Source organism: Hemiscyllium ocellatum, chromosome 47 (genome assembly GCF_020745735.1).
Source record: "Hemiscyllium ocellatum isolate sHemOce1 chromosome 47, sHemOce1.pat.X.cur, whole genome shotgun sequence".
NCBI lineage: Eukaryota > Metazoa > Chordata > Chondrichthyes > Orectolobiformes > Hemiscylliidae > Hemiscyllium > Hemiscyllium ocellatum.
This window is the reverse complement of record NC_083447.1, coordinates 7,391,981-7,405,178: the sequence shown is the minus strand read 5'-3', so window position 1 is coordinate 7,405,178 and position 13,198 is coordinate 7,391,981. Positions and strand designations below refer to the sequence as shown.

General features: G+C 44.1%; 1 protein-coding gene across 4 annotated transcripts in view; it reads left to right on the top strand.

Annotated features, from left to right (window-relative positions):
- The window catches only part of klc3 (kinesin light chain 3), a 77,297-nt gene that overhangs the window by 50,452 nt on the left and 13,647 nt on the right, over positions 1–13,198 (top strand). For 2 of the 4 annotated variants that reach the window (XM_060855902.1, XM_060855903.1), the window contains exons 11-12: positions 9,283–9,350; positions 9,922–10,030. The exons of 1 other annotated variant lie outside the window; for it this stretch is intronic. In XM_060855902.1, coding sequence (XP_060711885.1) covers positions 9,283–9,350; positions 9,922–10,030 — 177 coding nt within the window. The remainder of the gene's footprint in view (positions 1–9,282; positions 9,351–9,921; positions 10,031–13,198) is intronic. One more of the 4 variants, XM_060855904.1, reaches the window with a different exon arrangement.

Genomic DNA, 13,198 nt, shown 5'->3' with positions numbered 1-13,198 from the left:
CTCTCCACCTTCTGCCGTTGAAGGAGAGAGAGCAGAGAGTCCCACGATCCAAAGGGTGGATTGACCATTCTAAATTACCCATCGGGTCTAGGGATGTGCAGGCTACATGGGTTAGTTGTGGGAAATGCAGGGTTGCAGGGATAGTGTAGTGAGGGTTGGTTTGGGTGGTAGGCTCTTTGGAGGATCAGTATAGACTGGATGGGCCAAATGGTCTGCTTCCAAACTAGTGATTCTATGAAACAAAGAGTCCGAACCCATTTTAACTCCCATAAAACTCCTGTTAACACTGTTGTGGAGAATTGGGAGCAGACAGAATCAAAGTTTCAATGCGTCACTGTAGAGCAGGAGATCTACACCATGTCTCCTCAGGATTAGTGGGTTTTAATCTGTATCCTTATATACTTTCGTTGCACTTCTAGTCCTGGGTACAACAAATGAGATAATTTTACATTGGACATTTTTAAAAAAAAAAGAATCCTAAAAATCTTGGCAGCAGTCATGTTTGGACAGTCTATCTTCAGGTATTTTGTTTTGCATTATCGACATGTATGTTGATCCTAAATCGCCCAGGGACCGCTGGTCCCCTGCCAGCTTCAAATTGTCAATCAAGGTGAACTGCAAGGACAGAACTTATATCGAGCCTAATATACCTGGAGCCAGGCAGTGAGTGAATAGAGTAGCAGCCTTGACCTGCTTGCGTGTGGTCTGAATTCCAAGGTCCAAACTCCCAAACTGAAATAAGTAATGAGCTGAACTCCAGGCAAAGGATCCTAGGGCAGAGCCAGAATTGACTGACATGCAAGGTACAGGATCTAGTGCTGAAATGAGTAAGTGGCCCTTTAAGTTTCAAAGTCCCCAATCTTTGGGCCAACACAGCTTCAACCTTTTTAATGTAGTTGAAAGTGGCCATTCTGATCACTAATGCATAGTTCATGTTTAAGCTGAGAAGATGGTAAAAGGAGGTCCATAAAGGTGGTTCTGAATCTGAGGGCTGGGAAAGATCAGAAAAACTAGAACACTTCAGCCTTCGAAGGGGGATCCTTGCAAAAGCAGCTATATTTGGGGCGGCACAGTGGCTCCGTGGTTAACAGTGTTGCCTCACAGTGCCAGGGACCCGGGTTTGATTCCAGCCTCAGGCAACTGCCTGTATCCAGTTCGTACATTCTCCCTGTGTCTGTGTGGGTCTCCTCCAGGTGCTCCGGTTACCTCCCACAGAGCAATGATGTACAGGTTAGGGTGGATTGGCCATGCTAAATTGCCCATTGTGTTCAGGGATGTGTAGGTTAGTATGGATTGGCCGTGCTAAACTGCCCCATTGTGTTCAGGGATGTGTAGGTTAGAGGTAAGTGTAGAGTAATAGAGTAGAGGAATGGGTCTGGGTGGGGTACTCTTCAAAGGTGGGTGTGGACTTGTTGAGCCAAAAGGCCTGTTTCCACACTGTAAGAATTCTATTCTATTAAACAGTCAAGGAAGTGCTCCTGGCTAGCACAATCCTGTAAAGTTTGATTGTAAGGCTAGGGGCACAGATTAAAATGGTTTAGGAGAGAATTTCTGGTTATGTTTTTCGGTCAGTTTTAAATTCAGACCACTCAAGTTTTTTAATAAGCATCCCATACACTGAAGCCAAATGTTCAAAACCCAGGTGGTTGGTGTGGTACATAAAACAATGTACTTTTGTTTCTGGGAAGTATAAGCAATGTAGTGATCTTGTAGATTTTATTCATTCAAGATGCAGATGAGTCGAGCAAGCTCATTTTAATGTGTAGAAAATTACTTTGTGAATAACCTTGACCTTTTTGCAGTGGCATCTGGATATAGGTTTGCTCACTGAGCTGGAAGGTTCATTTTCAGATGTTTTGTCACCATACTAGGTAACATCTTCAGTGAGCCTCCGGATGAAGCACTGGTGGTGTAGCCCGCTTTCTATTTATATGTTTGGGTCGATTATGTCATGTCCTGTGGTGACATCATTTCCTATGGTGATGACATTTCCTGTTCTTTTTCTCAGGGGGTGGTAAATGGGATCCAAGTCAGTGTATTTGTTGATAGAGTTCTAATTGGAATGCCATGCTTCTAGGAATTCCCGTGTGTGTCTCTGTTTGGCTTGTCTGAGGGGATGTGTTGTCCCAGTCGAAGTGGTGTCCTTCCTCATCTGTATGTAAGGATACTAGTGAGAGAGGGGCATGTCTTTTTGTGGCTAGTTGATGGCATACTGAGTTGGTGGGAGTGACAGCAGCAATTTCCATCCAGTAACATTTTTGAAAGCTAGGGAGCCATTACTATAAAATGGCCACCAATAAATTCATTGGGAAATTCAGGGGAAACATTAGCCAGAGAGTGGAACTCGCTAACACACGGGATAGTTGAGGTAAAACAGAATTGATGTTTAAAGAGATGACTAGACGACCAATGAGGAATCGAGGTTATGTTGATAGAATGAGGTGGGGGAGGACTTTCATTGTAGTGATTGGAACCACTGGCAGGTGGATCTCATTGACTGGGAATCTTGATTGGGATTGTTAACCTGGGCCAATCAGGGAGCCCTGGCTGACACATAAACAGGAGTGTCAGAGAGTCTCCTCGCTCCAGGGTCTAGCTCTGCGGTGGCTGGTCAGAGTTTGTGCACTGTGCACGTGTAAATAAAGAATGACTAGGATAACGGCCTCTCTGCAGTTATTTCAATCATGTAGAGATAAAACTGCATGAGCTGCTGATGTGCCGTAAACTGTACAAAAATACCCAATTGTAAGGACTTTAGCTCAACTCAGTCACAAATGGCAAGACTCAACAGTCAAAAGCATCCAAAACTAATCTGCATCTGGGCAAACTGGTTTTAATTTCTGCTCTGCAATTTTCAGCACTTGACAAAATGTGTCTGTCTTACTGTAGGCATTTGAAAAGTCGAGTTGTTTGTCTGATGCAGTGTTTGTGCTACTTGGATCGTGTTATTTTGTGAAGTGTTGTTGTTCTGTCAACAGTAATGAGGTTTCTCTGTTCTTTCACAGGTTTTGTGCAAAAGTGCTTCTAATACTTAAAAAAAAAGTAATTCTGTGTTTTGTCTTGCTACCCTCACCTCAATCTAGGTTGGGTTGTACCATACTGTGTCCATCTGCAGGCAAACCACCCGCAAGATGTGTCAAATGTCACTAACGTTTGTATCACAAAGATCCCATGATGATTGACACTTCTTTATGTGACTGTGCCTTTGTGTTCTAGTCGAGGTGAGGGCTCTTGGTGAGTCAGGTGGGTTTCCATGAATCAACCCAATAGTTGTCACGATCATTCCTGAGACCAGCTCTACATTCCAGTTTTATTAATTGAAATCAAATTTCATCAACTTCTATGGGATTTGAACTCTGGTCCTCAGAGCATTAGTCCTGGCCTCTGGAAAATTATACCTGTACCACTGCCTCCCTTCTGGTTAGATGCAAAGGGAAGCTCTCACTGCTCTGGCTCAACTTCAGAATAGCTTCCTTTCACTGCCCTTGGCTTCATTTTGTTTTCCATTTTCCCACACAGGCAATCAGGTCCCTTTTCTGAGCGACACTATTGAACCGTTCACACGAGGAGCTGGACTGAGACTCCATTCACTTTGGTTGTTCCCAACTAGAGGTTTTCATTCTCTCTGTTTTGAGCTAAATCCAAACCCAGACTGGAGTGTTCATGAGCTGGTCCCCTAACTAACCACTGCCAGCCAATTCCAGGGGCTCACCATGGCCTCCGTTTGTCTCCCCATGTTAGAAAGTGCCTGTTCATCAGCTGATGTGGTGGCAGGCCAGGTGCAGTCTACAACTACCTGTCTGAGCAGTTGTGGTTGTGTTCTCTGTGCTTTGTCCATGCTCTCAAGAGTGCTGCAGTCCCCACAAATGGCATTCATGAGTTACCTTCCACTCTAAATTCCCTCTCCTCCCTAAAGTTTTGATTTCAGTTCCAGTCCCACCATTCACAGGTGACCTCTCTTCGCCCAACTCTATGTCAAGGCCTGGCTGCTGTGCTGAGACAGTTTTTATCCCAAGAACAGCATCAAAACCAACTCTGTTTCCTCCTCGTGATCCGGTTGAATAGCAGAGCAAGCTCGAGGGGCTGAATGGCCTCCCATGTTTGTTTTCCTGTTCTTTCTCAATGAAAACCAACTTAACATTTTCAGAAAGATTATTTTTTGATGGTTGGGAAATAACACTGAGTTCCCCATCCTCCCAGTCTTTGTCATTGGATATGAATGAGCCTGTTAGTAGCACTCCCGTGACAGCACATTAATGTGCTTAGTGCAGACCAGGAATCTGATCAGAGAGCTTACAAGGTAACTGGATATGAGAATCATTCCATTCTGGTACAGTGCTGAACAATTATCAACCTGATCGGTGTCCCTTTAAATTACTTGGAACAACACATTGGCACAGTGGTTAGCACTGCTGCCTCACAGCGCCAGGGACCAGGGTTCAATTCCCACCTCGGGCAACTGTCTGTGTGGAATTTGCACATTCTCCCCGTGTCTGCGTGGGTTTCCTCCAGTTTCTTCCCATGGATGTGCAGGTCAAGTGAATTGGCCATGCTAAATTGCCCGTAGTGTTAGGTGCTTTAGTCAGGGGTAAATGTAGGGGAATGAGTCTGGGTGGGTTGCTCTTCAGAGGGTCGGTGTGGACCTGTTGGGCCGAAGGGCCTGTTTCCACATTGTAGGGAATCTAATCTAATCTAAATAGTCAGGTTGATAATTGTTCAGATTAGAGTGGATGCTGGAAAAGCACAGCAGGTCAGGCAGCATCCGAGGAGCAAATGCCGAATAAAGGAAAGCAGATCAAACGCATTCTTCACTATCCCATCTACCTGCGACTCCACTCTCAAGGAGCTATGAACCTGCATGCCAAAGTCTCTTTGGTTTGAAGATCATGACCAATGCTCCTTGAATGCTGCTAGACATGCTGTGCTTTTTCAGCACCCACTCTAATCTAGATTCTGATCTCCAGCATCTGCAGTCCTCGCTTTTGCCTGATAATTGTTCAGCACAATCCCATAATAAGGCTTCTCATTGCAGGAAAGTCACATTACATCACCCACTCAGTGCCCCACAAGTTGCCAGAATCTGAAATCTGTAAACGTGTACAAAAGTCCACTTTGGCATCACTGTGCTTGTCGACATACGCTAACTGTATTTTCTCTTTTTTTTTAAGTGTACTTTAGGAAGGTATTTCTTGAACTGCCTCTTTCTCTGCCTGTCGGGACTCTCCTCTCCAATTCGCTGTTTCCTTATGCTGTGTCTGCACTATGTTATTGAACCCCTTGAGGTCTAGCTCACCTGATTTTTCAGAGCCAAAAACACAAATCCTAAGTATTTTATTATATGATGCCAATATTTGGTCCCTGGCAGTGGAAATTCTAGTCCCCTGACTCTCATTTCGAAAGTCAACTATAACAGAAACAACGTTCGGCATCACTGTCAACAACAGCCTGAGCCTCTGCTGTGATTACTCTTCGAGGTTTTGGAGGTACAGGGAGTATAGAGTCATAGAGATGTACAGCATGGAAACAGACCCTTGGGTCCAACTAGTCCATGCCAACCAGATATCCCAACCCCACCTGCCAGCACCCGGCCCATATCCCTCCAAACCCTTCCTATTCATATACCCATCCAGATGCCTTTTTAAATGTTGCAATTGTACCGGCCTCCACCACTTCCTCTGGCAGCTCATTCCATACACATACCACCTTCTGCATGAAAAAGTTGCCCCTCAGGTCTCTTTTACATCTTTCCCTTCTCTCACCCTCAACCTAGTTCTGAATGAGACTAGTAAATGAAGTTTTAGCTCCACAGTGTGACCGCTACTTGTTTTGGGGAAAGAAACCCATAGGCCAACAGATGACACAAGAACAAGTAAATTTATTTAGGAAGCAATTCACTCGGCTAATTCCTGAGATGTGAGGGAATTTGTAAGGAAAGATTGAATGTGCTTTGAGCCTTTACTCCTTGGAGATTTGAAGAATGAGAGGTGATCTTAGTGAAATGTAGAATTCTTAAGGCGAGCTTGGCAAGGTAGGTACTGACAGGGTGTTACTCTTCATGGTGGAGATTTGGACCTGCGGATACAGTTTAAAACTAAAGACATTCTCCCTGTTAAGTGGCAGATGAGAAGGAATTTATTCTGAGAGTCATTGATCTTTGGAATTCTCTACCTCCAAAAGCAATGGTGGCTTGGGCACTGAATATATTCAAGGCTGAATTAAGCTGTCACCACAGAGCAGACGGCATTATGGGGGCAAACAGCAAAGTTGAGTTAAGGCTTCAAATAGATCTGTCATGATTTTTCAAATGATGGAACAGACCTGTTAGGTTAAATGGTCTATCCCTGCTCCTGTTGGTCATGATCTTAAACCAAAGAGACCTTGGCATGCAGGTTCATAGCTCCTTGAGAGTGGAGTCGCAGGTGGATGGGATAGTGAAGAATGCGTTTGATCTGCTTTCCTTTATTGGTCAGAGTACTGAGTACAGGAGTTGGGAGGTCATGTTACGGCTGTACAGGACATTGGTTAGGCTACTGTTGGAATATTGTATGCAATTCTGGTCTCCTCCCTATCGGAAAGATGTTGTGAAACTTGAAAGGGCTCAGAAAAGATTTACAAAAATGTTGCTAGAGTTGGAGGATTTGAGCTATAGGGAGATTTTGAATAGGCTGTTTTCCCTGGAGCAACGGAGGCTGAGGGATGACCTTATAGAGGTTTATAAAATCATGAGGAGCATGGATAGGATAAATAGACAAGGTCTTTTCCCTGGGGTCAGGGAGTCCAGACCCCAGGTTTAGGGTGAGAGGGGAAAGATACAAGGGGCATCTTTTTCACACAGAGGGTGGTACGTGTATGGAATGAGCTGCCAGAGGAAGTGGTGGAGGCTGGTACAATTGCAACATTTAAAAGGCATCTGGATGGGTATATGAATAGGAAGGGTTTGGAGGGAAATGGGCCAGGTGCTGACAGGTGGGACTAGATTGGGTTGGGATATCCGATCGGCATGGACGGGTTGGACCAAAGGGTCAGTTTCTGTGCAGTATGTCTCTATGACTCCGAGTCTATCTGCAGATTAGAAGTGGGGTGGAAGAGTAAGGATGGTGAGAAGACCTTGTTTAAGGATCCTGGAAAAGTAGGGAAAGGTGAGATAGTCTTGAATACAATACAGGGAGCAGGTAGTGTAAAACGTTTGGATATTAAGAAATAGATGTTTGAACAGATTGTCCTTTTGTGCTTGACTAAATCCACAGTGGAATATGGGTCCCCAGCTGATGTTGCTCTTGAGGTTTGGGCATGCAATTGTCTGCACCCAAGAGCAGCTCGAGGGAGATCTGCACACAGTACACTTCAATCTGTTTCTCGGAACTGAATTGTAAAGTTAGGATTGGTGCTGTAAAGCTCGCAGCTTTGCGATCTGCAGCAAGACTCCACACTCATTGCCATTCGACCCTTGCAAATAGCTGGAACAGCAGTGTTGTTGCTGGATGCTCATTGTGAAAAACTGATTCCTTATATTTCGGCACTTTGTCTCTGATGTGGCAGTAATACAATTCTAACTGGCATAACCTTGTGATGATTTTAACTATTATTTTGTAAGGTTTTTTTTTAAATGGAATATTTTATTCTAACTTTTATTTGCCCGAAATAAAGATGAAAACAGATTCTTGGGAACAGAAAAGGGCCCTTCAAGCACACTCACCTCTACTTCCATTCAACGGGATCATGATTGATCTATCACAGTCCAAAGATGTGCGGGTCAAGTGAATTGGCCATGCTAAATTGCCCGTAGTGTTAGGTAAGGGGTAAATGTAGGGGTATGGGTGGGTTATACTTCGGCGGGTCGGTGTGGACTTGTTGGGCCGAAGGGCCTGTTTCCACACTGTAAGTAATCTAATCTAATCTAATCTATCACTCAACTCAACTCAACTTACTGCTGTGGGTTTCATTTCTCCCTAAGAAAAATCTATTTGTGTCGACATTTTCCATTGAATTCCCCCCACCCTGCCTCAACAACCTTTAAAGAAGAGCATTGCCCACAAAGCTTTCTGACTTTCCCCTTGAGCAAGCTGGCTGGAGGTGCTTTTAAATCAACCTGTTCAGGTGTTTTGCAGCAGCTGGGAATTGAACCTGGACTTTCCGGCTCTGAGGTAGGGATGCTACCACCTTCAGACTCCTTCCGAACCTGGCTGTAGTTTTACGCTTACGCCCCTTTGTCCTGGACTTTGTCTACCAGATGCATTGGTTGCTCTCTTTCCTCGTTAAATACTTTTAATCATCTTTAAACATCTCAGTTAGATCACCTTTTAATTTTTATACCTGCTGAGACAATGGGGGAGTGTTAAGTAGAAAGTGATAAGGTTCCCTGATAAACATGTAGTTTCCTCTCCGTTTATTAAGCATTTTATCATTTCTCTTGCATACTCCAAATTTCTTAATGGATAGTGAATTATTGTGAAGTGATTAGCTTACATAATTAGATATGATTGTTTTGCTTGCAACCCAATGATACAAAGCAGCATCATGAGTTAAACTCTGTTGGTTACAAGAGAAGCATTGGCCATGATGGAATCTTTCCCACTTTTGCATGTCCTCCAGGTTATTTCTGATAGTGTTAGGGACTGATGAGAGTATCTTGGTCAGTTGAGATAGCTACCTGATAGTTTACTCACAGCAAGTTCTCTTCTGTTTGTGTCTCATCTCTCACTTCCTTGCTTGGTTTGGTTTCCATCCAAGTTTTAATCTTGGGACCTCTGCTTCTATGTTTCAAAATAATTTGTTCAAGAAAAGTTGAGCAAGGATTTAGCAGGACCATGGTTAAAGCCATTTCTCCTCCCTTTCCCCAAACCTTTGCTGTCATTCATGGTTGATCTGTATCTCAACTCATTTTTGAAGTGTCTCTACTTTAATCCCTTCCATCTTGTTTTCTCTCTCTCGCTTTCTCGCTCGCTCGCTCGCTCTCTCTCGCTCTCTCTCTCTCGCGCGCTCTCTCTCTCTCTCTTCTTTCCCCCCCCCAGCTTCCCCTCTATGTGTCTGTGTCTTTCTGTGTCTGCTTCTCTCTGTCATAGGCACATGGTCTCTCGGTCTCTTTTGCTCTATTTCTTTCCTCCCGCTAGCTCGCCTTTCCTTCCTTGCTTCTGGATCAGTGGTGCTGGAAGAGCACAGCAGTTCAGCACCACTGATCCAGCATCTGCAGACATTGTTTATACCTAGTTTTTTCCTTTCTTGCTGCCAAGTGTAAATGAAATGGGACCCTTTGAAGAGGATTCCGCATTTTCTTACATTTAGGGCAGACTAACTCCTGCGGACAGCTACTGGGAGCATCTTGAGCCTTCAGTCTACTGCACAGCCTCCAGGTACTCTTACTTCAGCTTCACTTTCAATATCATCTCATTTTGGTATTGTGGGAACCCAAGTTAGATTTTTAACTATTATCTGTTGTTGATGAAAAGTTCAAATTGTCAGAATTCAGTCAAGGGGGTGGAAAGACAGAGTGAGAATCCACATTGGCAAGTCCTGCATATTCGATCTCTGTGGCTTTGTGCTGCTATGATTCTCACAATTTCTGTTGGAAACCAAGCTGTCTGTTCTTGGTATTGTCAAACCCCTCCAGCAAGCGAATCCAGCGCCTCAGAAATATATTCCTGTTGGTTTTTACATTATTGTGCAGACCTCTGGGTTCTGTTAACATCGAGCAGAGCACAGAGAGAAACACAATGTGAAAGGCAGCCGACCAACCACCCTATGTCTGATCCAAGGCTTACGTCTTCCTCACAATGGCGGGGGGGGGGGGGGGTGTTTATCGGAATGATGGCGGGAGTGGGAACTGGGATCATTTGCATTATAATGCGAAATGTGTGCTAATAATGTTTTTGTTCTCTTAACTAGAAGCTGGATTTAAACATTGACAGAATCTACCCTTTTCAGTGACACCGCAGGACTGCCAGATGGTGACAGAACTCTGCAGTTACAAAAGGAAGGGACTGAGATTGTTCTGATCCACAACAAAAGGGACCCAGGTTCTCCGCTGAAGGTAGTTGTAACCAGCCCTGACCCAGTTCTAGTCGCCACTTTGCTAATCCTGAAACTGATGTGGTAATTCTCCTGGGAATTGGTCCCAAATTGTTGCCGTCCTTTTCCATCTCAGTGTCAGATTACACAGTAAATGGCAGGACCAGTGCATGCTGCCAATTGTGACTGGCAAGGTCAGCTTTTCATCAAATGTGTTGTGAACCAGACCAGACCCCCTTAAAATATATTGAGAAGGTAGCCTACACCCTAACTACTAATTTTAAAAGTAAATGTGAGGTGCTGTGTTCCAGATGCAATTCGATTAGTCAAATTCTTGACATTAGGCAAGCCACAGTTTATTCAAACACTAGTTAAAATACAATGAAAGAAAGAGGAACTTGGAATAATTTAACTCTGTTGGAAAACTTATCAGAATAATAGATTATTTTACTACTAAACAGTAACTTTTTCAATATAGTAACATCCCATAAACACAACTTTGGCAAAAGGCATATTCAGAAAACAGAATTGTCTCATAAGCATCTCCTGCAGCAGCCCAAGATGAAAAACGTCCAAAGAAAACTCAGGAAGAGAAAGAGAGAGTGTAGCAGTCAGGAGAGATTCATTGCCATCCAGCCCTGCTGAGACCCCAGCAACAACAGCTAGGGTTAGCTAAACCTAAAATCCCTGGTTCTATGGGGAGCTTGACCACACCCATTCAGGCTGCTTCTATTCTTCTGGCTCTACTTGGGGAAAAAAAATCCAAAGTTTCACAATTTGCTTATCTTCTCATAGACTGTTTGTCACCTGTCCCTTAGTCTCTCTCTAAAATAAATGAAGACCAAACTCACCTCTTAAAGCCCCAGTATTGCCACACATAAATGATTAAGCTCATGACTCCGGTGTTGCCGTTTCCCCTCATGATTCAGCCCTTTGGTTTCACACAAGAAACAGACGATCATTTGGCTCCTTGAGTCCATTGTCCCTTAGTTAACCTGCAGTGTGGCTCCATTTGGCCTTCAATTATCATTCCACCTGTGACTTTTCAGTTTAGGGGAAAGAGTTCCAGGTTTCCACTCTGTTCTGGGTGAAGAAGATCTTCCTGAAATCACCCCTGAATAGCCTGGCTCAAGTTTTAAGCTAATGCCCCTTTGCTTTGAACTTCTTTGCCCATCTGCTCAGCAACTAGTTTCTCTCTCAATACTGGGAAAGTTTTTAATCACCTTTTAATCAATTACACCACTGCTTTAATCTTTTATACTCCAGGGAATGCTATCTTAATCTGTGCAACCTGTGCTCATTATCTAACCCCATAATCTCCCTTTTCTTTGGTGAATGTACACTGCACCTCTTCCAAAGCCATAGTAATGGATTTGTACATCATAGAAACAGTCCCTTCAGCCCACCATGTCTATACCAATCAACAAACCCCAGACTACATTAATTCCATTTCCCTGCACTTGGTCCATAGCCTGCTATGCCTCGGCTTTTAAGTGCTCATCCAGATGCTGCTTAAATGTTGCGAGAGTACCTGCCCACACCACCACCTCAGACAGCACACTCCATATTTCTGGCACCATCTGGGTAAAAAAGATTTCCTCGGGTCCCCTCCAAACCACCTCCTCCTCCCCTTAAGCCTATGCCATCTAGTGAGTTCGCCCTTCCTGCAGGGCAGTGCAGAGACACAACGCCGAGCTATCAAGTGTCGAACTGAACCGTGGATACCAGAAGGAAATACTGAGCCCAAGTAATCCAGCTTGGGCAACCATGTTTGTTTTAGCCTTCCTGTACTAGGACTGTGGAAAAAAAAGTCATGTGGGCGGCACGGTGGCATAGTGGTTAGCACTGCTGCCTCACAGCGCCAGAGACCCGGGTTCAGTTCCCGACTCGGGCAACTGACTGTGTGGAGTTTGCACGTTCTCCCCGTGTCTGCGTGGGTTTCCTTCAGGTGCTCCAGTTTCCTCCCACAGTCCAAAGATGTGCGGGTCAGGTGAATTGGCCATGCTAAATTGCCCGTAGTGTTAGGTGAAGGGGTAAATGTAGGGGTATGGGTGGGTTGCGCTTCGGCGGGTCAGTGTGGATTTGTTGGGCCGAAGGGCCTGTTTCCACACTGTGTAAGTAATCTAATCTAATCTCATCTAATCTACCTGCTTCTAAACTATGTCCAGTGACAATTCTTCCTCCCTAGATGCAAGATGGACAGGTAGACTTTGGGCTAAGCAGTGAAGCCCTTCCTGTTGAATAGCCAACTTACTATTGAGACTTGCATTTGAGGAAGATAGAAGAGTATTGTCTTGTTGTACTCCAATACCAGATGACACCTGCATTTAAGAGAAATCTGGCAAGTTGGTGCAATTATCTTCTGTAGTCCGTGTTGGGTAAATGTATCTAATCTAGATACTAAAGAGACACATGTATTAATTACCCAAGTATGTGTGACTGGATGACACTTAAATGTACCGCAGAAATTAATTATGTTAACACAACAGAGTAATCAGACACTGAGAAGGAATCATTTACCTTGAATTAAATGGAAACTGAATAAGCCTTGCACACTGCCACAAATAGTGCTGTAATTGTTCAAGAGCTACAAAGCACAAGGGTCACAAACACAGGATGTAATCCTCTCCTACTGAATATAGTTGCTCAGTTACTGGTCAGCCTGTATCTTGGCTCACTAATCACAATTGTGGCATATCATCACTAACCTTCACTGTGCCTGTACTTCATTGCTGAAGAAGGGTTTATGCCCGAAATGTCGAATCTCCTGTTCCTTGGATGCTGCCTGATCTGCTGCGCTTTTCCAGCAACACATTTTCAGCTCTGATCTCCAGCATCTGCAGACCTCACTTCCTCCTTCATTGCCTTTGGGCCATGCCAACTCTGTGAAAGGCACGAACGAAATGCAGGTTCATTCTTTCTCTGCTTGCTGTCACATACTTCCTTTTTGCTTTCTTATTGGATTTTATTTGTTTACTCCTTCCCTAACTGTGGGCACAGAGGGCAAACTGTGGCATTGTAATTTCCACCCTGACTGTGCTATTAATCCAAAAGCCAAGGCTAATGTTCCAGGGAAATAGGTTCAAATCCTGGTGGATTTTAAGTTCAGTTAAGAACCAATCTGAAATTGGAAGTTACTCTGAACAATAATGACTGTTGATTGTCATTAAAAACCCATCTTTGGGGAAGAAAA